The sequence below is a fragment of the Puma concolor genome, chromosome B3 (genome assembly GCF_028749965.1).
Source record: "Puma concolor isolate L17-30 chromosome B3, mPumCon1.1.hap2, whole genome shotgun sequence".
In the NCBI taxonomy this organism is placed as follows: domain Eukaryota; kingdom Metazoa; phylum Chordata; class Mammalia; order Carnivora; family Felidae; genus Puma; species Puma concolor.
In genome coordinates this window covers 117,396,821-117,424,305 of record NC_141672.1, presented here as the reverse complement: position 1 = coordinate 117,424,305, position 27,485 = coordinate 117,396,821, and the positions used below count along the sequence as shown (strand labels likewise).

Genomic DNA, 27,485 nt, shown 5'->3' with positions numbered 1-27,485 from the left:
TAAAAAAATAACGATAACAACACCTGCCATTTTCATAAAATATAGACTTTTTTTTCCAAGCAGAAAAAGTAGAATTTTAAAAATCAGGGAACTATACAAAAAACAATTTATAATTACCTCTCTCTCTCTCTCTCTCTCTCTCTCTCTCAATCAGCAATGGGGCCGCAACTAAGATGCAGGCTGGCCCAAAGCTGCAGGGTGGCTCTGACCTCCTCCTCCTGGGCCCCAGGTTGTCCGTGTATGCTGAGGGATGTCTGCCAGCGGCTGGGTCCCTACAGCAGGGCTCAGCCGGAGGCCCCAACACCCCAGCAGAGGAAAGGCACAAACCTGTACCATTTCAGGGATCTGCTGGAGCTGTAGTGAGGACAGAGGCAGAGGGGTCTTCCTGTGCTTCGGGAAGCCTTTCTGGCTGCAGAAATCCCAGACTGAGTCTCCCAAGTCTCCCAAGTCACCCCAAGTCTGGGAGGGGCTGTGTGTGGGCTGGAGCCAACAGGCCAAGGAGGGAGGCTGACCGCTTTGTCAGCTCGTTTAGCCTTGACTTGCTGCTTATAAGCTGGGCCGCAGGGGCCCAGGGCCAGAGTCACCCTGGGACAGCATGCTGGCCAAGGGGTTCCCTCTTCGCTCAGTCCTGGTCAAAGGCTGCCAGCCCCTCCTGAACACCACACGGGAGGGTCCAGGGCATCCCAGGGCGCCCACTGGGGAGGGGGCTGGGATCTCCACTCAGATTCCCCGCCCCTTCAGCGAGATCCCCTCCCCGGGAAACAACGGCTGGCTAAACTTGTACAATTTCTGGAGGGAGATGGGCTCACAGAAAATCCACTATCACCAACTCCAGAACTTCCAGAAGTATGGCCCCATTTACAGGTAAGCCTGGCGGATTGTGGGGCTCATGGGATAGGGTAGAGGGCTGCCCATCCTAGACATAACAGGGCTCCATTAGGAAAAACTGTTCAAGAGAGAGGTCTCAAACATAAAGCCATTAACATGAACTTAAAGTCAAGAAATTTAGGATGATAAATCTGCTTATAGGCTCAAAAAACAGCCAGCAACTCAAGGTTATGTGAAACAGGAAATACCAGACATCGCACCGCTGGTTTAGGCCGGGGGTCCCCTTCCCCAAAAGTCCTGCCCTCCATTCCAGGCTCTGGTCTACTTCTGACTTGTTTGTTCCTTGCCTGGGGCTGGTGGCCGGAGAAGGGAGAAGGCTTCGCAGACAATGGGTTCAGTTCCCAGCCCTGAGGCCTCAGGTCCTACGCGCTTTGAAATTGACTGGGGGGAGGTGATCAGGGCCTTGAAATTGACTGGGGGGAGGTGATCAGGGCCGAAGCCCTGTTAACTGCCTCCCTGCCTCAGCCCTCCTTAAGACAGCTTGGAAGGTAAGTTTGTCATCCCACTGTGGGAGGAAACTGAAGCTGGAGAGGTAAGGATTCTTGCCCTGGTCTCCTGCTGGGGTGCCGGCCTCACCCCTCAGCCCTGCGCAGCCCTGGAGCAGCTGATTTTGTCCCTTCCCCTCGGCTGGGCCACAGCTCCTCTTCCCCAGGCATCTGCCTTGATTTCTGCCTCAAGGAAGGGGCCTTTGGTCTTTTAGCCTCTGAATGTGCTTCCCTCCCCCCCTTCCCCTATTCCGAGGGACGGGGTCTGCGGGCTGCCCTTGGTGGGAGGCCTCACTCGTTCTGATTTAGCTATGCACCTTCCAGGCACACCTGGGCTCTGTTCTGAGCAGATACTTAAGAGACTGGAGGTGGTGGAGGTGCGGGTTGGGGTCAGGGAGGGGACCCTGGGAGGGACGGTGCATTTTCCTTTAAGTGAAAGGGTCAGGATGGGGAAAGGGCATTGATAGGATACGTTGGCTGTCTTGAAGGGGGGGTCGGGATGGGAGGGCAGGCGGGGCAGGCGTGTTTGTGGAGGGGTGCAGCTGCTCATTGGTCAGGGTTCCTTCCTCCTCCTCTCCTGTCAGGGTTCCTCCCCCCCTCCCCCCCTCCCCCCTCCCCCCTCCCCCCTCCCCCCTCCCCCCTCCCCCCTCCCCCCTCCCCCCCCTCCCCCCCCCTCCCCCCCTCCCGCATTGCCCAGCAAGGAGAAGATGGCTCCTCCCTTCGGGTAGATCTTTCCATATTTCCATATTCCCTGCTTCCTGCTCTCTTCGCTCCTCCTCCTTCCCTGCTGCTTCTCCCTCGTAGGAACGGGTAGGAACCTAGGAACTCGTATTTTCTCAAGCCCCTTGTGTTTTCTGAGTCACTATCATCTGAGCCTCTCGACGCATCCTTGTATTTGATGTTACTATTCACATTTTACAGATGGAGAAACTGAGCCAGGAAGGAGAAGGTCCTTCCTGCATCTTGCCAAGGTCACACAGCTTATCAGGGCAAAGCCAGGGCTATCTTTGGAACCCCAAATTGTCTGACTTCTAGTTCAGTGTCACTGTTATGTTCTAATTTATGGCTCAGAAATGATACATTTGTGAATAAATGAGAATAAACAATTCAGAAAATATAGACAAGCACAATGGAAAATTGCAATCAGACACAATCTCAATTTTGATAATATGTATATTTTTTATTTGAGAGAGAGAGACAGTGCACGATGTAGGGGAGAGAGGCAGAGAGAGAAGAGAGAATCTCAAGCAGGCTCTGCATTCAGAGAGCCCAAAGATGCAGGGCTCGATCCCACGACTCGGATCATGACCCAAGTGGAAGTCAAGAGTCGGACGCTCAACCTACTGAGCCACCCAGGCGCCTCTCAATTTTGATAATATTTATGTAACATTAAGAATGTGAATATATTATGTATGCTGTTTGTTGGGGTCCCACAACGACATGGAGGACTTCTTTCCTCTTTTGTCTCTTTAATATAATTTTAAAAGGCAGCACGGTAGTCCGTAGTGTGGATAAGCCTTATGATGGTAGCCAGTTCTTTAAAGTGGACATCCAGCCCTCTCTGGGGTTTTTTGCTATTAGACACGAGGCTTATCCATCAGGCATCATTGTCACGCTTCAGATCACTGCCTCGGGCTAGATTCCCAGAGTTGGAATTGATAACAATGGCAGTTCAAGGATTTTGCTGAGCTGGGGGGGAGGGGGGGGATGGGGCTAGTGGTGTGAGGTCGCTTGGTAGCTGGAAAAACACGGAGGGGATTTTCTGGGAGGCCACAGACAAAGCCCAAGGGGACCTGGGAAGGTAGGCTGGGGTGCAATGGGTCAGTGGTTAATGAGGGACCGCTCCCTCTCCCCTCTTCCTCTTTCTTCCCCTCCTCCCCCCTCCCCCCCATCTCTTTGAGGAAGGGGGAGGGGAGAGAACTTGGCTTGGACCTGTGTGTTTTTATATGTTGTCTTATAGGGTATCTTGAATTAAGTTTCTTAGGCAAAAGGCAGATGCAAGTAAGAGGTGGACTTTTCTGCTGTTTCCCCACAGTTCTGGTTTATGTTTTTCAATTTTTTACTTAAATGTTAGTTAGCACGCAGTGCAATGTTGGTTTCAGGAGTAGACTTGAGGGGTTCATCACGTACGTAGAACACCCAGCGCTCATCCCAAGTGCCCCCCTTAATGCCCATCACCCGTCTAGCCCATGCCCCTCCCCCCATCAACCCTCAGTCCTCTATCTTTAAGAGTCTTTTGTGGTGGTGTTTTATTTATTTATTTTTTCAATTTTTTTTTAACATTTATTTATTTTTGAGACAGAGAGAGACAGAGCATGAATGGGGGAGGGTCAGAGAGAGAGGGAGACACAGAATCTGAAACAGGCTCCAGGCTCTGAGCTGTCAGCACAGAGCCCGACGCGGGGCTCGAACTCACGGACCGCGAGATCATGACCTGAGCCGAAGTCGGACGCTTAACCGACTGAGCCACCCAGGCGCCCCTGTGGTGGTGTTTTAATAGAGACTGTAAAGTGCTTTGTGACAGGTATCTATGCCCGAGGCCTGATATTTTACCAGGGTTTTGTTTGAATAGAGACAAAGTGCTTTGTTGGAGTCTGAGGAGAGGCAGGGTGGCTACTCCCAGAATTGCAATCCTAGAGCCTAGAAGGGACTGGCTGGCCGGGCCTATGGACTACCTAGAAAGCTACACCGAGTCCCTCCAGTAGTGACAGGACCACGCTGTTTCTGAGCTCTGCGGTGGGTGCGAGGCGGGGAGGGTGCTGAGGCTTTGGATGCCCAGGAAGAAGGGCGTGGGAGCGAGGATCTGATGGTCCACGGTAGACCCTGGGTGGGGGCAGGCTCGTCCTGGGGCCAGGCAGCAGCTACCGTGATGGCAAGAGGAACATAAAGCTGTCACTTATCCAATGCCTGACTGGAGTCACTTCCATAGACTGTATCATCTTGTCCGTCAGCATCCCTGTGAGACAGGTACTGTATCTCCATTTTATAAAGAAGGAAATGGACTCAGAAGGGGTGAGCGCCTTGCCTCGGGTCACACAGCAAGGAGTGCTGTGGGATCAAGGTCCACTCCCAGGACTGTTTGCTCTGCAGTCTTGGCCACGAGGCGGTTATATGTGAGCTGGGCCCCGTCCTGATTGCCCCGAGTCTGCATGGCTCTCCGGGAACCCACCCTAGCTTGTCTCCTCTGTTCCCCCAGGGAGAAGCTGGGCAGCATGGAGTCGGTTTATATCATCGACCCTGAAGATGTGGCCCTTCTCTTTAAGTTCGAGGGTCCCACTCCAGAACGATTTTCCATCCCACCGTGGGTGGCCTATCACCAGCATTTCCAGAGACCCCTCGGCGTCCTGTTGAAGTGAGTCCTGGGCCATCTCCGGGGAGCTGGTGGGAGATGATGGGCAGCTGTGGCATGGGGCCTCTGGGCAAATCCCTGGCATCTTCCTGTCACCATAAAGCCGCTGATGGTGAACTGCTCTGCCAGCCTTCAGGGAAGTGCTCAGGCTGAAGATTGTAATGAGTAAATAAAGATCTAGAGCAGTTCTCATTTATTGGTTCACGCTTTAAGACCCATCTTTTTTAAAAAAAAAAAAAAAATTTTTAACGTTTATTTATTTTTGAGACGGAGAGAGACAGAGCATGAACAGGGGAGGGTCAGAGAGAGAGGGAGACACAGAATCTGAAACAGGCTCCAGGCTCTGAGCGGTCAGCACAGAGCCCGACGTGGGGCTCGAACCCACGGACCGTGAGATCACGACCTGAGCCGAAGTCAGACACTTAACTGACCGAGCCACCCAGGCGCCCCAAGACCCATCTTTTTGAGCACCTGCTGTGTGCCAGGCTCTGGGGTACAGTGACAAGGAGGGCAGGGCCCCGCCACCGTGAGTCTAAAGGGGCAGTGAGAATCGCGGACAAGTCGGTGTATGTAAGTGTAACGGACACAGTTGTCCACCAAATCGCTCATCAAACGTTGACATGTGACCATGTCAAGTGTTGCTGAGGATACAGAGAGATGAGAGTTCTCGTGGCTTGCTCGCGGGAGTGAAAGCTGGTGCCGCCACTTTGGAAAACGGTTGGGCATCGCCTCCTGTGGCTGAGTGTTCACACACCTACAAGACAGCAGGTCTGCGCTCAGGGATAGATGCCAAAGAACAGGTCCCCAGGGGACGTGAACTAGAGTGGTTGAGCAGGGCTGTTCATAAGGCAAAGCCCAGGAAACCACCTAAATGCCCGACAGGAGCGAGAATGAGTGAGTGGTGGCACACGCCAGTCAAAGTGAATGGACTCAGTGACCCGCAACCATCCAGATGATACTTAGAAGTGTAAAACTGAGGGAAAAAAAGCAAGTCATGACAGTTCTTTAAAAAAGTTAAAAACAGGGGCACTCGGGTGGCTTAGTCGGTTAAGCACCGACTTTGGCTCAGGTCAAGATCTCGCGGCCCGTGAGTTCGAGCCCCACCTCGGGCTTTGTGCTGACAGCTCAGAGCCTGGAACCCGCTTCAGATGCTGTGTCTCCCTCTCTCTCTGCTCCTCCCCGGCTTGTACTCTGTCTCTCTCTCTCTTAAAAATAAATATTAAAAAATTTTTTTAAAAGCTGAAAACAGGGGCGCCTGGGTGGCGCAGTCGGTTAAGCGTCCGACTTCAGCCAGGTCACGATCTCGCGGTCCGTGAGTTCGAGCCCCGCGTCAGGCTCTGGGCTGATGGCTCAGAGCCTGGAGCCTGTTTCTGATTCTGTGTCTCCCTCTCTCTCTGCCCCTCCCCCGTTCATGCTCTGTCTCTCTCTGTCCCAAAAAAATAAATAAACGTTAAAAAAAAAAAAAAAAAAAGAAAAAAAAAGAAAAGCTGAAAACAAGTATACATTTATTATTATTATTATAGTTATTAACATTTATTTATTTTTGAGAGACAGAGACAGAGCGTGAGCAGGGGAGGGGCAGAGAGAGGGGGAGACACAGAATCCGAAGCAGGCTCCCGGCTCTGAGCTGTCAGCACAGAGTCCGATGTGGGGCTCGAACCCATGAACTGTGAGATCGTGACCTGAGCTGAAGTCCAATGCTCCACTGACTGAGCCACCCAGGCACCGCCCCTTTTTTAAATTTATTTATTCATTTTTTAATTTACATCCAAGTTAGTTAGCATATAGTGCAATAATAGTTTCAGGAGTAGATTCTAGTGATTCATCCCCTATGTATGACACCCAGTGCTCATCCCAACAAGTGTCTTCCGTAATGCCCCTTACCCATTTTAGCCCATCCCCCTCCCCACAACCCCTTAGCAGCCCTTAGTTTGTTCTCTATATTTAAGAGCCTCTTATGTTTTGTCTCCCTCCTTGTTTTTATATTATTTTTGCTTCCCTTCCCTTATGTTCATCTATTTTGTACCTTAGATTCCCATATGAGTGAGGTCATATGATATCTGTCTTTTCTCTGACTAATTTCGCTTAAGCTAATACCTGCTAGTTCCATCCACATAGTTGCAAATGGCAAGATTTCATTCTTTTTGATTGCTGAGTAATACTCCATTGTAAATATATACCACATCTTTATCCATTCATCAGGTATACATTTTTAGAATAATTATAGATCAAACTATATACAAAAACAAGCAGAGGAGTCAGGGTGGTCCCCTTGGCCAGGGAGGCAGGAAGTGGGAGGACCAGGTCGGCCTATGTAAGTTACTGTCAAGTTCCTAGTTTTCGTGTTGCCTGGTGAGTTTGTAATAATATCCTTATAAACAAGCGAAGCCCTCAAACTACAAAGAGGGCTTTGTGTGGATCTCTTTCCAAGTATGGGCCGTAAGCTGAGGTCTATCATTAACCCAATTCAGGGCACCTGAGCTCCCCCACCAATGGTGCTGGTGGGACATAACCAGGGGTGCAGAGGAGGAGAGATTGGCCAGTTGTATCTGTGCAGGGGCCAGAAAAGGTGAAGTCGAGGGGCACTTGAATGGCAGGAGGTGAACATCAGCCAAGAGGAAGGGCATGTGTGCCGCTGAGGCAAACACTAGAGGATTTGAAAGTTACTTTGAGGTTCTAAGAATAGGAGTTCTTGGCCACAGCAGCAGCGGGGTAGAGGCAGTGGGGGGGGGGGAGGTCGGGGTTTTGTTCTCCCTACCCTCTTTCTTCCTGCCTCCATGCCAGGCAGAAGCTGGGAGATGGGAGGCCCAGAGTGATGGGGGTGGAAGTGAGTGCCGGGCTCTGAGCTGTGGCTCGGCCTCCTGGGAAAGTTGAGTCAGCCCCCTCTGTGTCTGCCAGGCCTGGGGTTTGTGACCATCAGGGCCTGAGGGCCTGTGTTTTCTCAGGAAGTCAGGAGCTTGGAAGAAAGACCGACTGGCCCTGAACCAGGAGGTGATGTCTCCAGAGGCCATAAAGAACTTCATTCCCCTGCTGGACCCAGTGTCTCAGGACTTTGTGAAAGTCCTGCACAGGCGCATCAAGCTGCAGGGCTCCGGAAAGTTCTCAGGGGACATCAGCGACAACCTGTTTCGCTTTGCCTTTGAGTGTAAGGAGACTGTTTCTGCCTGGCAGTGGTCCTGTGGGTGGGAGAACCCAGCCTCCTACCTTGAGACCCAGCACAGATCCTGAAGAAGCATTGGGATTGGCTTCTGGGATGAACTGCTGGACTCATCCTCTACCTCTCTCTCTCCTGGGACACTGACCTTTGAGGTCTGGGAGAGGAAGGGACAGTTGGGTGGTTAATCTAAATGGGGTAGTTGAGGATATGTAGGAGTTTTATAGATGGGGTAAGGAGTCAGGCAGTATGGGAAGAGGGAATGGTGCATGCAAAGGCCTGTGGCTTGATGGCGATCATGTGATCACTGCAGGAGATTTGGGGTGTCCAGAGTTTGGTATGAAGTCAACATTCAAATTCCTGACCAAGTAGGCAGGAAACACTTGGGGCGGTTGGGAGTTTTTAGGTCCAGCCAGAGTGGGTCTTGGATGGCCAATCCACTTTCCCATATGGCCTGTTTTGGGAGATAGCCAATTTGGTCACTTCCAGATGAGAAATTGATCTCCCTTCCCAGGAGGAAAGCCCAGAGGCTGCTTGGGGTGCTGTTGGAGGGTGGGAGGCGCAGTTTCAGCCCCGCCTGGGCACTTTCCCTGCTGGAGACTGCTTCCTGCCACCCTTTGCAGGGTCTTCTACTCGCCCCTCTGAAGGACCCGAGTGGCTCCCAGAGGGTAGCTTTCCCTCAGTCCTGCCATTTCCACTGTTTGGGACTCAGGCCTCAGTTTCTTTACTGAAGGAGCCTGAGGTTGGGTGCAGGAGATCCTCTGGGTTGGCGGGGGTGGGGTTCCTGGGGGCTGACGCCCTCAGATGGCCAGGTTGAAAGGGGCTTTTCTGCCTCCCCCTGCAGCCATCACCAACGTCATGTTCGGGGAGCGCCTGGGGATGCTGGAGGAGGTGGTGGACCCTGACGCCCAGCGGTTCATCGACGCTGTCTACCAGATGTTCCACACCAGTGTCCCCATGCTCAACTTCCCCCCAGACCTGTTCCGTCTATTCAAGACCAAGACCTGGAGGGACCATGTGGCTGCGTGGGATGTGATTTTCAATAAAGGTGAAGGCTGGTTAGCCAAGTCTGGGGGCCAGGAGAGCCCTGTCTACCCCAGAGGGTGGGAAACCCAGGCCTGGGATTGGGGAGGGGGGAGAGAGGTAAGAAATCTCTGCTCTCTGGTGGGCAGGGAGAGGAGGCAGGAAGGCCCCGGAACTCCTGTCCATGGTGGCCTAAAGGCTGGCTGTTGGAGATGGTTAGAAAGAGGATCAAAGACATTCATCATATTCTTCCCAAGAGCCCAGGATCTCCCGAGGGTTAAGGACTGGTGCTCCAGACACAGCTGTGCTTGGTGACAGATTAGGACTTTGGTGAGCGAGATTGGTAAGGTAGGGTGGAGAAGGCAGATGGGGGTGTGGTGTTGACCTCAGACCTAGAACCATATCCCACCCCCGACACTCTCGTGACCTTGGGCAAGCCACTCCCCTTTAGGGCTTCTGTTGCCTAATCTGTAAAATGGGGATGATCTCACCTCCCCCCCCCCCCCCCCGGAGCTGTGGTCAAGAATTAAATGGATATGAAGGGCTTAGCAGAGAGTGTGTGCTCAGTAAAGTGGCAGCCGAGCAAGCTGGGCTCTTGAACCCGCAGGCCCTTGGTGCCTGCCCTCCCCTGCCCTCCCACCTGCAGAGAGCTCACTCTTCCTTTCTCCTCCTGCACAGCGGAGGTATACACCCAGAACTTCTACTGGGACCTGAGGCACAAGAGAGATTTCAACAATTACCCCTGCATCCTCCAACGCCTCCTAAGAAGTCACAAGCTGCTCTTTGAGGATGTCAAGGCCAACATAACAGAGATGTTGGCAGGGGGTGTGGACACGGTGAGGTGGCCGAAGGCACATCCTGTCCCTTCCTGTGCCCCGTGCCCCTTCCCCACCAGTCCACCTCGTTGCCTGAAACCCTACCCATGTGGGGTGGGTCTCCCTTTCTCCAGTTGCATTTCTTAAATCCTAATCCTCTAGGATGAGGAAGGGCCACGTCACATGGTCACCCATGGTGCATAACTTGAGGCTGATCTGCCAGGTTTTCTTGGCCTGTGAGAACGGAGCACCCAGGCATAGGTGGCAGGCCCAGGTTGCGCCTGGAGCCCTTGAGGGAGGGAGGGGTGCTCCAATCAAAGGTGGAGGACACAGCTTGCTCGATTCAGGAAGGCAGGCAGGACCGCAGAAGATCTGGGAGCCAGTAGAACATCCTCCCCCTTCCAGACGTCAGTCCCCCATGGTGCCCCCTGTGTCTGGAGGCATGCTCTGTGGTCTCTCCCTCAGGCCCTCTCCACAGGCGGTTCAATACCCCAGAAACTTCTTGACTGTCAACATGTCTCTGGCCTGTGTGCGGTCCCTTTTACCACTATCTTGAACCTTCCCAGGCCGCTATGATAGTGAGGGCTCATTATTTAGTGTTTATGGAGTGTTAGTTGTGATTCAGGCATCGAGACCGTAAAGATGAATGCTATAGACCCCAAATGTCCCAAAGGGCCCGGGAAGGAAGGGCATATCAGAGTGCCGGGGCTGTTAGAACAAAGTACCACAGACCGGGTGGCCTAAAACACAGAAATTTATCTTCTCACAGTTGGAGCTAGAAGTCCAAGAGCCAGGTGGCTGGGTTGGTTTCTTCTGCGGCCTCTACTTGGCTTGTAGATAGCTGTCCTCTCCCTGTGTCTTCACAGGGTCTGTGCACGCATGCGCACGTGTGTCTGTGTCCTAACCTCCTCTTCTTAGAAGCACAGCAGTCCTGTTAGATTAGGCCCCACTCACATGACCTCATTTCACCCTAATTCGCTCTTGAAAGGCCTCACGGCCCTCAGTGTCCCACGGTGAGGTACTGGGGGGTCAGGACTTCAGCCTGTGAACTTGGCGGGGATGCGGGGCAGCCCACGACGAGGAGGCTGCATGGGCGCCGATGACCACCACGCCGTGTTGTAGGGTCGGCCGACCAGGCATGTGCCGAGTTACTGACGGTGCCCAGAGGAGGGAGAGAAAACGGTGGCCTTGTAGGACAGGGACAGCGCCCCATAGAGGAGCTGACATTCAGCTTGTGTCTTGAAGGCTGCTGCTGAGAGGAGGGAGAAGCAGAAATTTCAGGACTAGGGAGACACGTGCCAAAGCTCTCGGGTTAGTAACTTTCTTTCCTGGTATCGGATTTCTGTTGGGCTCTAACAGCGGATTGTTGGTCTCTGGGACAGGATGCAGCTGAGCCTTTGAGCATATTTTAAACCTAGTTCATCATCAGTTATGTAGAAGACAAAACCGCTCACCTATTTTTGGGTAACATTTTTTAAGCCTGTCCTAGGGGCGCCTGGGTGGCGCAGTCGGTTGAGCGTCCCACTTCAGCTCAGGTCATGATCTCAGTCAGTGAGTTCGAGCCCCATGTAGGACTCCATGCTGGCAGCTCAGAGCCTGGAGCCTGCTTCGGATTCCGTCTCCCCCTCTCTCTGCCCCTCCCCTCCCCAGCTCATGCTCTGTCTCTTTCTCTCTCTCAAAAATAAAATAAGTATTGGGGCGCCTGGGTGGCGCAGTCAGTTAAGCGTCCGACTTCAGCCAGGTCACGATCTCGCGGTCCGTGAGTTCGAGCCCCGCGTCAGGCTCTGGGCTGATGGCTCAGAGCCTGGAGCCTGTTTCCGATTCTGTGTCTCCCTCTCTCTCTCTGCCCCTCCCCCATTCATGCTCTGTCTCTCTCTGTCCCAAAAATAAATAAACGTTGAAAAAATTTAAAATAAAAAATAAAAAAATAAAATAAAATAAAATAAGTATTAAAAAAAATTTAAAAATTAAGCCTGTCCTAGATGGCAGGCAGGCTCCTAAGCTTTTCACATGTATTAACTCATTTAGTATTCACAAACAACACTATGAGGTATGTTACTATTATCCCTCTGTTTTAGATGAGGAGACTGGCGCACAGAGAGGTTAAGTAACTTAAGGTCACACAGTTGGTAACTTAGTTGACTATCGTATTCAATATCTCCCAAGTACCTAGTTTGTGTCAGGCCTTGGAGGTGATAAGACCATTACACACATTTGATCTGAGCCTTAAAGGAGTACATCGTTGCCTCCTAGGTTTGGTGGGGGGCGGCGGGGGTGGGGGCGGTAATTCTAGAATGAGCAAACAGCATGAGGAAGATTTCTGGGCTTCGGGAGATGTGTGTAGCTAGAACATTAGGGGGCAGGGGGTCTGGGAGCAGTAGGCAAGTGTTGGGGGGAGCCTCACGGGTCAGGCAAAAGCTTCTGGGGCCAGGTAAGGATTTGGAGCTGGGAAGTGGCCTCATGACATTTTTTCCAGAGTGCCCCTGCTGGGAGGAAGGAGGAGACCAAAATATGACCCTTGGTCAGATAGCAGCATGTCCTGGCCCCAGGAGTGAGGGCTGCTTCAACCTGGGGTCCCCCCTCCCCGTGAAGAATCTTGGACTGTGGGGCTTGACAAGTGTCACTCACGCTTCAGTGAAGGGCTACTGGTCACTGCCTCCGGCTAATACTGAGATGGGCTGGTCCATCCCAGAATAGACCGCATTGCTCATTGAAACACGGATGGAAAACGGGTCTGGTGGCTCTGGTTTCAGTATCTTTGGGCCTCACTTTCTTTTCTGTTCCCACAGGCAAGGACTAATGTTTGGGGAAGGTCTAACGGGAGAGGGGTGGGATGGCAGTCATTGGGGAGTACAGCCCTTACAGTAGTAGGATTTGGCTTCCAAAGGCCTCTGGAGTCCTCTGGAAGAAGGCACCAGCTGTATGGGTGACTCTGCTGGCTGGGGAAACAGGTGGGCGCCGGTGACATCGGGGACGAGGGCAGGGACAAATGCTGCCCCAAACATTCCTGCCTGGGGGGTGAGGCAGGCTCTTTGGACGTTTGCCTGTCAAACTGTGTTTTGCTTTCGTGGACGGTGGCCTCTGGATGCAGGGATGAAGTGGGCAAAGATCTTTGGAAGTGAGAATTTAGCATGGTTTAGATGCCTCAGGAGTGATGGGTCCTCCTTGTCTTCCACACCGCACACTCCCTGCCAGACGTCCATGACACTGCAGTGGCACTTGTACGAGATGGCACGCAGCCTGAAGGTGCAGGAGATGCTGCGGGAGGAGGTCCGGGCTGCCCGGCGCCAGGCCCAGGGAGACATCAGCATGATGTTGCAGCACGTCCCGCTCCTCAAAGCCAGCATCAAGGAGACACTGAGGCAAGCCCAACCCTCCCAGGCCCACCCACCTCATCCCCCACATCCCTGGGCAGGGCCGAAGGGAGGGCGTTGGTAGGAAGTGAGAAGTCCGGGGAGACAGCTGGGAATGGCGAGGGAGGAGAGAAGAGTACGTCCCGTCCCCAGATCCCCCCGGGGCACTGGGGCTGAGATGCCTTGCTGGGTGCACAGGCTGTGTCCAGGCCTCAGGGCATCGGCTTCCTTTTCTGTTTTAAAGTTTATTTATTTTGAGAGAGAGAGAGAGAGAGAGAGAGAATGAGCACAAGCGGGGGAGGGGCAGAGAGCGAGAGGGAGATCCCAAGCAGGCTCCGCGCTGACAGCTGACAGCATGGAGCCCGACGTGGGGTTCGAAGTCATGAACCGTGAGATCGTGACCTGAGCTGAAATCAAGAGTTGGACGCTTAACTGACTGCGCCACCCGGGTGCCCTGGGGCATCAGCTTCTGAATGCCTTCCTCCGGCAGACTCCACCCCATCTCCGTGACCCTGCAGAGATACCTTGAAAATGACTTGGTTCTTCGAAATTACATGATTCCTGCCAAGGTGGGTGCAGCAGGGGGGGCTGCCGGCTCTGCCAGTCAGACAGAGGAGGCTGGGGACAGACTGCAGTTGCACACAGATGGGTGGCGACGAGGGCTTCTGTCCCCTCTTTCTTCCTGGAGCTGGCTGGTGCAGCAGTCCAAGTAGGAATGAAGGGCAGGAGTACTGGGCATAGGGGGTGATGGTCCCTGGAATGTTGCTGGAGCCCAGGGTGAAGAGGGAGGCCCCACTGGGTCTCGGGAGCCCTCTGGGGTTGAGGAAAGGGCTGGACAATCCCTTGAGCCATCCCTGGCCTTGAGTCTTCAGTCCTGCCCATCTGATGGGTGAGGCTCAGGGAGGGGTGGGAACTTTTTCAACGTCACACGGTGGGCGGGGTCCCGTGGGCAGCCTGGCTGGGGAGCGGGGGTGGGGAAGCTGAGTTAATGCTCCCGGCTGGGAGTAGATGAAGCCTCTCAGGCCTCTGCCCACCTTGTCCCCAGACGTTGGTGCAGGTGTCCACCTATGCCTTGGGCCAAGACCCCACCTTCTTCCTCAATCCGGGCAAGTTTGACCCAACCCGATGGCTGAGTAAAGACAAGGAACTCATCCACTTCCGGAACCTGGGCTTTGGCTGGGGTGTGCGGCAGTGTGTGGGCCGGCGGATCGCTGAGCTCGAGATGACCCTCTTCCTCATCCATGTGAGTCCGGCCGGGGGCATCCGGCCACCTGGGCTGGCCATGGCCCTAATGAAGGCAGTGACCCTCCTACTCTCATCTCTGCCCGGAGCCCAGGGAGTACAGGGCTGGGGACATCTGTCTCCCATTATTTGCCTTCCTCCTCCCTGACAGTTTCGGGCTAATCTTCTTATGGCCCATCGGTGTCCCCTGGCCATCTGTTCCCCCCCAAGCGGGATGGGACGGGTAAGGGGGTGGGGGGGGGGGGACAAGGTTTCGTTGAAGCTATAAGGCTGATCGAGGGGACGAGGCACTAGTCATGCATTTTCAGGCGCTGTGCAGGGCCAAACAGGAGCTGGCGGTGAGTTCCTCCAGTCACTCACGACAGGTGACACCTACAGGTGAATGAGCCTGGCCCTGAGGGAGACAGCCCCTCCCCACCTCTCCCCTAAGCCCACCACCCCTCTTTCTCAGATTCTGGAGAACTTCAGAGTTGAAATGCAACATCTCAGTGATGTGGGCACCGCATTCAACCTCATCCTGACGCCCGACAAGCCCATCCTCCTCACCTTCAGGCCCTACAGCCAGGACCCACCCCAGGTGTGATTAGAGAGGGTGGACGCTGCCTCTCCCACCTCTCAGGCCAGCAGGGGTGCTGGAGGAAGGTCAGGGTGGGGCCCATGGCGGTTCTGCTCTTCAGTCCTCAGCCCCCCTCCCCTGCTCCTTTTGGGCCAGCTCTGGGAGGAGAAAGTTGGCCAGGGCACCCCTCTTTCTCCCACCTCTTCTCCTTCTTTTCCTGACCTATGAAGGCAATAAATGACCAAACCGTGTGAAGTGTTCTCATTTCCGCCCGACCCCCGAGTGATCTATCGCTCCTGTGATGATGCTCCCTGACCTGGGTCAGCAACGGGATCTGGGCACGAATAGGGCCCCCAGGGCAGCTGCCCTTGAAGCCAATTCTGTTGGGACCCACCTGCTCAGGAGCCAGTAGGATTAACCCCCTTGCTGCCTGGGGCTGGGGGCAAGGCAGAGCAGGTGGCGGGCTATTGCCACTGTGCGGGGAGCTCCTGGAGCGGCGGGCAGAGGGACAAAGGACCCGGCTTCTGTTGAGGGAACAGGGTGGTCTGAGAACAGACTTCCGGGCAGGCCCACCCATCAGGAATGAGGTTCCTGTAGACCTCTGACTGGCTGAACTCAGGGTGGGAGTTCCCTATGGGGTCATGAGGACTTCCTGCCAAGGTCAGCTAGAGTTCCGGAGCATGTCCGGGGCTGAAGCCTGAGTGAGGGTCTGGTGTGAGGTGGCCAATCTAGGGAATGAGAGGCCAGTATGTTTGCTTTACCCCACCCGGTCTTTCTCTGGGCAGTAGGCAGGAAGACTGTGGCTGGGCCTTTGGTGCATTATTTGGACTGCCTGACACTGGTCCCAGTTTTGGCCCCCTTACCCTCTCTGAGTTCTATAACTCCCAACCAGGTGCCTGGTTCCTCCTGGCCCTCTGCTAGCCAAGTCTAAGTTCTGCAGGCAGACAGGGGAGCTAGTCCCGCCCAGGACAGCGGCCCTGCTGCCCTGGTCTCTTCTACCAGCATCTGAAGGTTCTGAGTCCACTTTTGGAGCCTTTCTACTTTTCCCTACCATAGAATCATCTTTCTTGTTGGCTTTCTCTCTCTTTCTTGCTTCCTTTCACTTCTCTGGGCCCCAGTTGTCTTTGACTCAGAAACGGTAGGGCTGGAAAGGGCACTACCATCAAAGAAGTCAAGCTCTGCATGGGACAGATGGGGAAATGGAAGCCCAGAGAGGTTGCTTGAGTCACTCAAGGTCGCACAGCATGTTTATAACTAGAATCCGGGCCTTCCGACTCTCAGCAGAGGGTTCCTTCCCCTAGCCCCATCAGCTTTCCTGTCCCTGGCTATATATGGACACAACATTGCCCACTCAGCCTGGCCCTGGTTAATGGACTATTTCACACTAACATGTAACTGATTGCCACGGTCAGGCTTTAAGTCTTTCCCTTCCCAAGAAACTGATCAATCGAACTTGAAAGAAGGGATTTCAGATATGAGATGTTTAGGGGCAAGTGGAAAGTCCCAGCCTCCCTCACATCTTCCAACAGAGCTGGCCTCATTTCTTCTGGAGTTCTGGAAGGGGCTTGTCTCCCTGGCTCCTGCTTTGGAAAGCCTCTTCTCCCCCACCCTCCTGGGTCCACTATGGCCTTTGGCTCTCCCAAAATGGTAGCTTCTGGGACAGGCAGGAGGCTATAAGGCTGCAGCAGAGGGACCGGGCCCAGAGTGGGGTCTGGAAGGAGGAAGCTGGGCCCCCTAGGCTGCCCTACCCCAGAAAAGAGACGAATGCTCACGGACTTACAGCATTTAATGGAGTCATTTGGGGGGTGGAATGAGACTCCCCAGCACACAGAGAGGGAGGCCTGCTCTGGCACTCAGGTCTGCTAAGACTCAGGTCTTCTGGGAGTTCGAGGGCTTGTTGAGCTTGGTCTCTGAGCTGGGCGCCAAGGGGTCCAGCTTTGAGAGTCGCCTGCTGTCCTTGGAGAGGGCCGAGTAGTGCTGTGGTGTGCAGAGCAAAGTGAGGTGAGCACGCCCCTGCCGCTGGGGGCGGGGGATGACCCATTAAAGTGCATCTTGGCAAGCCATGCCTCAGAGGATCCAAAACATAGTGCGCCACGACTTCGCAAAGGTTCCCACAGCTGTTTAACCACAGCAAGTCAAACCCGATTTCTCCAAGAGCCCCCAGGTCTCAGCAGGTGACTTTGCCAAGGTAGCCCTGTGTTCTCTGTCAGTGTCCCGCCCCCACGCCGCAACCTCCCATCCTCTTCCGGCCTTTCCGGGAGCCTGGAGATGTGCAGAACACTGATGGCTCAAGGGCAGGAGCCTTCAGGGGTGTTGCTCTGGGGGACCTGGGAGCCTGGGGCTGAGCTTGAAGGGCAGTTGTGAACAGGCCCATGTGCGCTCAGGAAGCCGCCAGTGTTTCTCTCTGGCAACGTTGCTCCCCTCCCTGGCAGGGGTGCGGCACTGCAGTGGCCCGAGAAGGTGAGCTCCCGGGAGGACCTCAGGTGCTAAGGGGCTGGGTGGGGGCCGCAGCTACTCCGCCCATGCTAAAGGACAGCCAGTGCCAGAGCAGTCCAGAAACGCCTGGACAACCCCCACCCACGGCCATCACCCCTTGATTCTCACCACCACCCGTGGGGCTTCTCAGCGATGCCTTAGGCAGGTGGGACATCGAGACCAGGTAACAGAGCAGAAACAGACTTCCAGTGGGTAGCTGGTCCCCCTGCGTAGTTCTTCTCAAGGCCCGGTGACTCGGGATTGGGGCGGGGAGTGGCTGCCAGCCCCACTGCCTGACCCCCAGGGAGCTCGTCCAGAGGGCTCACTCACAGGCAGGTCAGTGATGATGGAGTTTGAGGGTTGTGCCAAGCCGTACTCTTGCTCCTGTAGCCTTGTGGCCAAGTCCTGCTTCTCTCGTCCCCAGAGTCGAGCCGAGTCCTCTAACTGTGGACACGGAGAGGGACAGATGGGGAACTGCTGGGCAGCAGGGCCCATCCCTGCGATCCAGGACATCCAGAGCCTGAGCCTCCTCCCCGGGCAGTGAGCAAAACCCTGGGCAATGTGGACCTGCTACCTTCCGGAAACAGCAGGCATGGCAGGGTGGCGGGGGGGGGGGGGGGGTCTAAGACACAGAAGGACCTTCTCTGAGTTCCGACCACATACTGAGCCCTGACCCTCAGTCCACACTGATCCTTGACTCTGGTCATAGACTGAGCCACAACCTTGGTCACTCTTTGACCCTGACCCTGGTCATAGGCTGAGAGGTGAACCCGCCCAGCCTGACTGACGCCTGCACCTCACCCACCTGGCTTTCCAGGGATAGGATCCGGCTCTGAGCTCGTTCCAGCTTGGCCAGAAGGTTGAACTTGTCTGAAGTATTGCCAAGGAGATCCTGTGGGCAAAGCAGAAACGCACACATGGCTCCAGCTGGGGATGGTGGCCGTGTGGGCTCAGGAGGCCATGAGATACTGAGGGAGAAACCAGCCAGGTCTGAGTTCCAGACTCAACTGCCTGATTCAGAGCCCGAGACCCAGGGCCAAACCCTCGTCTCAAAGGTGACCTGATACGGTGTGTGCTTTTTTTCACAGCTGTTCTCCCCAAAGATTTTGGTTACATGGAGTTTCCGGACATCCATCTCTAAACGTTAAATGCACTAGGTGGCGCCTGTCGGTGCCCAGAAAGGAGTCTCGAACAGGGAATCTTGTAAAGTGAAGCATCTGTGAAGCAAGGGTTCCCTTATCCCCCCACACTTCACCTGGATGTCCGTGCATCGGATGCGCTTTCAAACAGAACTCACTTCCCGCAAGTCCTGGGATGAAGAGAAAAACTCTCCTGTGTCCCCTGGCCACCCCTTGCTGGAGTTCCAAATGTCTCGTCTTTGGGTTTGCATGAGGCAGGGGCACCTGCAGCAGCCTTGGAGACGGAATGGGGCTGGGGCATTTCTGGGGCCGGGGGCACCCACCTGTGCGGGCAGGGTCTCTGTGCCCTTGGAGTGGCCTGGGCCATCTGTCTCCTGCAGTCTCTCTGCCAGGTCTCCTCCTGCTCGCAACTCCCCGGGGTCCACCTGGGATGGGGGAAAAGGGCTCTCCAAGGCTGTTCCAATCCCAGGAAATGCTCCGGGACGGAGCTCAGAGAGGCTTGTGTGGAGTCCGAGGGCAGGCCAGCAAAAGGGGTCAGGAATCAAAGGTCAAGGGCCATTTGGGGCTGCTAAATGAGGGCGAAAGTGGCTCCTTCAGACCCATGTGTGTCCCTGGGAGCAAAGGGGCAGGCCTGAGAGCTGGCGCTCCAGGAGACGCCAGGAACATTGGAGACCTTGGGAAGCCCAGTTCCTGGTCTCAGTCTTCAACTTGGATTGTGCTGTGAGTGATCGCCGAGCACCTGTTGGGGCAGGCCCAGGCTAAGCCTGTGCCGGCAGCTCTTACCGGCAGGGCCTGCTGCTGCAGGATGATGGGGGCTGACTGGTGGCGGTTCTTATCCAGCTCTGCCCGCAGCCTGGAGTTTTCTGCCAGCAGCGCGGAGTACAGGTCGACGGGCAGGTTCTCTCTTGCGGGCCCCGGGGGAAGGCCAGAGGCTGAGAGCACAGGGAAGGCTGCAGACGTGGCCACAGATGTTCGTGAGCTGGGCTCTCCTGCCCTCGTGTCCCCTGCCTGATCCGCCCCGGCATTTTGCTCCATTCTGTCCTTCCTCTGTTCCCAAGCGCTCACCGGCTCCCTGCCCGGTAGAATCAGATCCACACGCCTCAGGCCCTCCTTGTGGGCTCTTTATAACCTGACCACAGTGTTCTCCATAACCAGTCCCCCCGCCATTTGTCCTGGGTCTATTTTAGCTTTTCACCTCTCTCTTTCCTCCCTTCTCTGCTCTTGGCATTGTCACTCCCTGGCCCTCCGCCCTCCCTGGGTTGCCTTCCCTCTTCTCCCACTCTGGGATGACCTCAGGGTTCCTGAAAGGCAGTCTCATCTTTCATTCTTTTCCAAAGGCCTTCTGGAATGCACTGCCCGACATCCCCATGCAGTGAAGACTGAGCACAGGGCTGGGCTCGCAGGGGTCCCCGGTGAGGCTGTACAGATGGCTCAGGGAACTCCTCTGCCTGGGCCGGGCTGATATGGGGTGAGCTGGCTGTCCCCCGCCCACCAGAGCCCTGTCAGATTGGCAGTCCTGGGTGGCTTTGGTTAACATCAATGGAGAGAACAAACAAGTATTGTTTGTTTTGTAGGAGCAGACTCTTTGAAGACATGGGGAGAGGAGGAAGTAATCTGGAGGGTTCTGGAAGCCCCTCTTCTTGGGCAGCCCCTGTCTGCTCATCCCAGTCTGCAGTGCCTCCCGTCTGTGGGTCCGAGCACGTCCGTCTCTAACCTGGCTCACCCACTGCCCTGATGTGTCCTGAGGGGCTCCCTGGCAGGAGAAGGGAGCCCAGTGGACCTTTGGGAGCCCTCCTCTCACTGCCTGCGTCAGTAGGGGGGTAGCATCCTTTGTCCCAGTTCTGCTCCGGAAGCGGATGCTCCAGGAAGGCAGGGCTTCCGGGGGGACGGGACAAAAGACTCACCCACGCTGGGCTTTCCCTGCAGCCTGGTGAGCAGGGGCTCCTTCCTGTCCCACAGCTTGTCCTCCAGCACCCGTTCCATCTTCTCGATCACCTGGAGGGCAGGGCACAAAGGCTGGGCTCGCCTGGGGGCTCTGCACCTTCTGGTCTGTGGCTGGCGCCCAATGGGCCGGCCCCTCTGACACCTGCCTTCTCCTGGTGCCGCACAGTCTCCTCCAGCAGTTTCGTCTTCCGCAGCTTGTCCTGGTACCGCTTCAGCAGTGCGGCCTGTGGCTGCTGAGCCTGGTGCAGGAGTAGTAGCTCCTTCTCTCGATCATTCTTCTGGTGGTGGGGGAGGGCAGGGAGTGCCTGGGGTTACTGCTGGCCCCTCTGCTGAGTCTCCAACTGCACCACCCCCTTCCTTCCACACCCCTCTCCCTTCTGCTCGCGGGTACTTCTCTGGACACCCCCCAGCTCCCTTCCCCTCTGTCCCCCAGCCTCAGCTCACTCGAATCAGCTCATTCTGCAAATGCTGCACTTTGTCCCACAGCTTCTTCATGTCCAGCTCACTCAGCAGCAGTTTCTGCTTCATGGACACTGTGTGGGGGGGTGTTGGGGGAGCTGGCTCAGGGAGGGCGCATCTCCTGGCTCAGCACAGCTGGGGACGGGGCGGGGTGGGGCGGGGGTCTCCCAGTCCTGGGGCTCAAGACAGGGCTGGAGTCTCCCATCCCGGAGAGAGGACCCGGCCAGTGTCCAGGAGCAGGTGCACCTGGGAAAGGCTCCCCGCCACCCAGACCCACAATTTAGAGCCTGGGCTCAGGCGGGCAGCTGGATGCTCTCGGTGGCCCGGACACCCTCACCCAGATTCTGGCTCTTGTTGGTGTCGTTCTGCTCCTCTTCCACCTCCCCCTGGGTTAGCTGGCTCCTCAGCGTGTGGTTCTCTGCCTCCAGGATGCTGATCTGCTTCCGCAGCGACAGGATGTCCTCTGCCATCTTCTGCATGGCCCGCCGGTAGTTATTCACCTCCTGTGGATTCCAGGGCTCAGAACTGGGTCCCAGCTCACACGTGCACCCACACTTGGAAGTCAGCGGGTCCCCGTCAAGGCCAACAAACAGAGCGAACCCCAAGTGGTGCCCTTGAGCCTGAGCAACTCCTTCTAGGGGTGGTTATGATTTGGTCTCCGCCCTTCCTGGCCATGGAGAGCAGTCACGCCAACCGTCTCTCCCAGTGACGCCACCGAGGAGGGACCCCGGGCTCGCACACCAGGTGAGGAAGCCCAGTGAGGCAGAGACTCGAAAGCACCCGGGGCTGGGTTTCTAGGGCCTGGCTAAATCCAAGCCACTTCTCTGCCTTCTCCCTTCCCCTTTTCCCCTTTTCTAACCCCTGTCCTTACTCATGTCACTGAGGAAGGACCCAGGGAAGAACCTTCAGAAATCCCATTGAATGCTACTCGGCAGCTGAGCCCAGGCCCCAGCACCCCCACCAGCCCGGGGGCGGGGGCAGGAAGAGACCTACGGTAGGCCCAGGAGACCCGGATAAAGACTCAGGGTCAGGGTTGGGATCCAGCTACAAAGTCTTAGGTAATGAGGTGGGGGCAGTTTGCTGGGCTCCGTTTTTAGGTGAGGAGTAATGATAATCCTAATATCAGGTGCTCGCCGAGAATCGACAGTGTTCCAGGTTAGGCCCCCTCCCCCCCATTTAGTTCTCACACGGAGCCTCACGTCGAGCCTGTTAGCATCCTCACTTTACTGACGAGGAGACCAAGGCCCAGAGAGGTGCAGAACTCGCTCTGTCACAAAAGTAATGAGTGGCAGAGAAAGGCTCCGAAACCCAGGCCAGCTGGCACTTGAGTCCGTGTTCCCAAGAGCTGTTGCAATCCTGCCAGATGCCCCGAGGCATGGACACTACACAGGACATTGAGAAGCAATCAAAGCATCTTCTTAATAAGGATGATGAGTATAATCTCAATTTGGGAAAAGAATTAATGTCTGCCCTTATGTATGCATAGGAGGTTAATGGGCTTTATTCATGGGGTTTCTTTTATACTAAAAAATTCCCTCTTGTTTATAAAAAGTTTGTAAAAGGGGATTTCTTAAATATAAATATAAAAGGGGGACCCGAAAGGTGAGGCCAGGAAAGCGCATGGAGGGGGAGGAGGTGGGCGGAGGGAGGTGAGGCCGGTGGGGGTTTCTAAGCCCTGGTGGCCTGTGGCCTTCCCGAGGCTGTGGAGGCCTCGATGTGAGTTGGCTCTCCTAGGCCCATCCAGGCTCCCAAGTTTCCAGGAAGCAGAGCCCTGCCCTGAACTCGCACCTGGGCCCCGTGCCGACGGGGGATGTGGCCTCGCTCCAAGCCGCTGCCTCCAACCTGCTGCATGTGGGCCACTGGCTCCTTGGAGAAGGGTTCCCAGACAGCAGGGACTCACCAGACACCATTTGTCACCTGCCACCGTCCAGCCTTCTGGCCGGGTTCCCTCTGACTGGTGCCAGCCCTGAGTCCGTCTCCCCAGCACCCGCCCCAGTTGAGTTTCAGGCCTTGGCTCCTCTAGGTCTGCCCATCTGGTGTCCTTGGGCAACGTTGTGAACTAAGAGACTCGGCCTGGAGACCACACACACGCAGGGCTTTGCGGCCAGGCCTCGGTCAGAAGCGCAGCGTGGCCCCTGACTCACTAGGCGAGCCCAGACAGACCCCTGCACCTCTCTCAGCCGCAGATTCCTCGCACGGTCTAAGCACGGGGTTGCTGCAAAGCTCAGGGCAGCGTGTGCAGCAGGCGGCATATGGCCCCGCCCAGGACAGGTGTCTCATCTCACCCCATTTCTGTTCAGTGGTTGCTTTGATGGACAGGTCAGACCCCTTCCTCTAACTCTTTGCTGCTCTCCCCCTGGGCTCCCTAGCCCGCCCTTCTGCTGTGCCCTACATCTTCCATTTATGGCAGACCCATGACTGACAGGGGTTTGGGAGGCCCAGGAGACTCTCAAGAGGAAGCACATGTTATTTTAGAAAAGGAAATTCATCTCTCTTCTCCTTCCCCTGCCTGGTTCAGGACCTCGTTACGTCTGCTCTGAATAATTACAGCAGTATCCAAATGGGTGTCTTTGCTTATGGGGTTAAATCTCCTAGAGGAACACAAACACATCCAAGAAAACACGTTCTAGGATGCTCACTGAGTTCGGTCTGTAGTCTTGTACTAGGACATAGTCTCTGGCTACAGGCGGTACTTATAAAGAATGACCTAGGTTCAATTGTTTTGACACAGAGAGATGTCTACATAATATTGTTAAGTTAAAAAAGCATGTGGCAAATTAATACGATCCCATCCAAAATTGGTACGTATGCGCGCGTGCATAGAGGTACAGAAGCACAGTGCTTATATAAGAAACTGCTGCGTTTGGGAAAGGAAAGAAATACTTGTTTCATCTCTAATTTTATATTTCTTTTTCTGTTTCATTTGAGAGAGAGTGTGTGTGAGTGGGGGAGAGGGTCAGAGGGAGAGAGAGAGAGAAAGAGAGAGAGAGAGAGAGAGAATCTTAAGCGGGCCCCACCCTCAGTGCAGAGCCAGATGCAGGGCTCTGTCTCATGACCCTGGAATCATGACCTGAGCTGAAATCAAGAGTCGGACGTTAAACCAACTGAGCCACCCAAGCGCCCCTCTAATTTTGTTTCTTTTTAAAAAATGTTTAGTTTTGAGGGAGAAAGAGAGCACGGAAGAGGGGCACAGAGAGAGGGGAATAGAGTTTCTGAAGTGGGCTCTGTACCATCAGCAGAGAGTCCGATGTGGGGCTTGAACTCACGAACCGTGAGATCATGATCTGAGCTGAAGTTAGATGCTTAACCAGCTGAGCCCCCTAGGCGCCCTAATTTTATATTTCTAATAAAAATGTATCCATATATTATCCATCTAATTAAAAATAATTTAAACATAAACACATCGAGGGTCATACCATGTTCATGGATTGGAAGATGCAGTATTTAAAGAATTCGTTCTTTCCTAAATTGGTTTATAGATTCGGCGCACTCCCAATCAAAATCATAACTGTGTGTGTGTGTGTGTGTGTGTGTGTGCAGAAATAGACAAGCTGATTCTATAATGTGCGAGAAATAAAAAGGACAAGTATAGCTAAAACACTTTAATATTTTTGAAGAGGAACAGTAAGGAAGATTTGCTTTATCAGCTATCAAGACTTATGATAAAGCTATAGTAATTAAGACAAGGTAACATTGGTGCAAAGATTGATAAGTAGGCCATAGAGGCAGAATAGAGAGTCCTGAAACAGAACCACATGTATATGGAGTCTTAATTCATAACTAAGATGGCATCAGAGGGCTGCAGGGAAAGGACTGTCATTGTAATAAATGGTCCTGGGTCAATCTGATATCTATACGGAAAAGTAGAAACCTGGCTTCCATCACAAATCATAATTAAAAATAAATTCCAGATAGACTGACATCTAAGTATAAAGATAAAACAGTAAGACTTCTAAAAGACAAAGCTAAGAATCTTTATGAACTTGAGGGAGGGTAAGGTTTTGAAAAACAGGACACAAGCACAAACCAGAACGGAAAGGATTGATGAAATTGGTACATTTACATTAAGAGCGTCTATTCAAGAAAAGACATCACAAAGGGAGGGAGTGGGCAAGACAAGTAGAAGATATATACAACATGCACGACAGACGATCGGCTCATATTCAGATATAAAAATAACTCCTACAAATTAATAAGAAAAAAGACCACCCAAGAGAATGGACAAGAGATTTAAACTGGCACTTGAGAGGATAAGTCAATAAGCACGTGAATTGATACCTACCCTCATTAGTCATTTAAAACCCCACAACGAGGGCGCCTGGGTGGCTCAGTCTTGAGCGTCCAACTCTTAATCTTGGCTCAAGTCATGATCTCATGGTTTGTGGGATCAAACCCAGAGTCAGGCTCTGTGCTGACAGTGTGGACCCTGCTTAGGATTCTCTCTCTCTCTCTCTCTCTCTCTCTTTCAAAATAAATGGATGAGGGGCACCTGGGTGGCGCAGTCGGTTAAGCGTCCGGCTTCAGCCAGGTCACGATCTCGCGGTCCGTGAGTTCGAGCCCCGCGTCAGGCTCTGGGCTGATGGCTCGGAGCCTGGAGCCTGTTTCCGATTCTGGGTCTCCCTCTCTCTCTGCCCCTCCCCCGTTCATGCTCTGTCTCTCTCTGTCCCAAAAATAAAATAAAAACGTTGAAAAAAAAAAATAAATGGATGAAGTTAAAAATTAAAAAAGAAAAAACACGAGATATTACTATACACCCACTAGAATAACCGAAACCAAAACCAAACAATCCCGACTACGTCAAACGTTGATAAGGGTGTGGAAGAAGCGGAACGCTTATTCAGTGCTGGGGGGGATCTGAAGTGTCACCGTCACTTTGGAGAGCTGCCTGCACACTGGACACTATTCAGATTGAACGTAGGCATAGCCCATGCAGCTATCCTCCTGGGTACATACCCAACACAAACGCGCGTGTGGATGCATCAACCAGCGGTCGTGAGAACATTCGTAGCAGCATTATTTGTATGAACCCCGAATGGAAGTCGCACAAATGCCCATTACAGTAGAATGGGGACATAGTCATACAGTGGAATATAGACGGCGATAAAAATCAGTAGGTGCCACTACATGAAGCCACAGGGAGGAATCTCTCACACATAATCTCAAGCAAAAGGAGCCGGACACAAAGTACCTACCCTGTGATTCCATAGAGATTTGGTTCAAAACCAGGCAAACTTAAGCCCTGGGATTAAAAGTCAGGGTCTGAGATCTGTACGGGGAGATGGGGGAGTATGGGGGAGTTTTTGGGGTGCTGGCAGTACTATACCTCTTGACCTGTGGGACACGTGGGGCTTACACACGCAAGTCCACTTTGTGACAAACCACTGCAGTCGAACACATTTCTGTCTTGTGCCTTTGTCTGAATGTGTGTGTCTCACACACAGAAGTTAAAAACATTTAATGAATTAAAAAATAAATGAATCTCGGCTCAAGTTTAAGCACACAAAGCCTCCGCGTCACCGTTCTCCTCTGGGGACCCTCCCAGCCGTCAGCAGTAATGGGTTCTTCTGGGCCCCGAGTTTTGGATGCTCCCGGGGGGGCCCTGCGCCCAGGCCCGCATGGCGGCCTCTTCCTGTTGCGAGGCCCTCTCCAGCCCTACCCTGGAGGGCCGACGGATTCTGCTCTGCCTCTGCAGGGCCCCCTGAGGACGGGCAGGCACAAGTGCTGGTCCTCGCTGAGGGCTTACACGATGCCGCGGAAGCTCCTGTGAGGCTCGGGTTGCTTCAGGGCCGTATCCAACATCATCCGGCTTGCGGATATGGATCTATAGCACTGGAACCCAGGCGTCACTCAAAGAACTGTGCTCTTTGCATCCCCCTGACTGAGGAAGGCTGGGAGCTTCACCCGGAGGGAAGAAGAAAGAAGAGTCCTGGCTTGATGCGGAGCTGAGTCTGTCTATAGAAACTGAGTGGCACTGGTGGGGGAGGAGCCAGTGTCCATATGACATCCCAAGGCCCCATTCTGCCCTTTGTTCCTGAGGCTAAGGCTGCCTCAGGTGGCGGATGGCGGGGGGGGGGGGGGGGGGGGGGGGGAGAAGGGGTTCCCCCATCTGCTCCTCAGGGAGCCAGACACATGCCCAGGCCTCCCTGTGTCAGGAGAGGTGGGCTTGTGCCTCATGTCACAGTCCCCACCTACAGCTGGCCAGGTCTGTGAGAAAACAGCAGATTTGAATGATCCTGCCTGATTCCATCGCTGGCTTCCCAGCTTCTCCTTCTGATGGGCCCTGCCCAAGGCAGGGATTGGGGGACAGGGGCTCGGGGCAGGGAAGAGCTCTGCAGGATGCTGGAACCCTGGGCGGGCCAGTCTGTGTGTGTGTGGATGGAGGGCCGAGATCGTCATGGCCGGCGGTGGTCCTGAGTAAGCTCCTGAGGTTTGGACCAGCTTCCTCCCAGCTCCGTGTCAACTCAGATGGCAAGTCTGAGGCCCTTTACAGGCGCGCTGAGCCACCCTTCCCTCCAGCACATGCTCTATGTCTCTCTCACACCTGCATTCATGCTGAACCTCCATTCCCACACTTGACCTTTTTACAGTTCACTGGGCGGTTTT

The 27,485-nt window shown here is 54.3% G+C and overlaps 2 protein-coding genes across 3 annotated transcripts in view; one reads left to right on the top strand and one right to left on the bottom strand.

Moving 5' to 3' along the window:
- The first annotated feature begins 562 nt into the window (after positions 1–562).
- Positions 563–15,116, top strand: CYP11A1 (cytochrome P450 family 11 subfamily A member 1). The gene is made up of 9 exons (XM_025919769.2): positions 563–864; positions 4,570–4,725; positions 7,668–7,867; positions 8,721–8,924; positions 9,578–9,735; positions 12,910–13,076; positions 13,558–13,636; positions 14,113–14,310; positions 14,761–15,116. The coding sequence occupies exons 1-9, from the start codon at positions 596–598 to the stop codon at positions 14,890–14,892; spliced, it is 1,563 nt and encodes a 520-aa protein (XP_025775554.1). The 5' UTR covers positions 563–595; the 3' UTR covers positions 14,893–15,116.
- Positions 15,117–16,633: 1,517 nt separating this feature from the next.
- LOC112855521 (coiled-coil domain-containing protein 33) overlaps positions 16,634–27,485 on the bottom strand; it is a 93,028-nt gene continuing 82,176 nt past the window's right edge. For both annotated transcript variants that reach the window (XM_086711200.1, XM_086711201.1), the window contains 9 exons: positions 21,220–21,385; positions 20,868–20,956; positions 20,570–20,701; positions 20,384–20,474; positions 19,263–19,429; positions 18,803–18,904; positions 18,146–18,232; positions 17,671–17,784; positions 16,634–16,842 (listed from right to left, as the gene is read on the bottom strand). In XM_086711200.1, the coding sequence (XP_086567326.1) occupies positions 16,735–16,842; positions 17,671–17,784; positions 18,146–18,232; positions 18,803–18,904; positions 19,263–19,429; positions 20,384–20,474; positions 20,570–20,701; positions 20,868–20,956; positions 21,220–21,385 (1,056 nt within the window). In that variant the 3' untranslated portion in view covers positions 16,634–16,734. The remainder of the gene's footprint in view (positions 16,843–17,670; positions 17,785–18,145; positions 18,233–18,802; positions 18,905–19,262; positions 19,430–20,383; positions 20,475–20,569; positions 20,702–20,867; positions 20,957–21,219; positions 21,386–27,485) is intronic.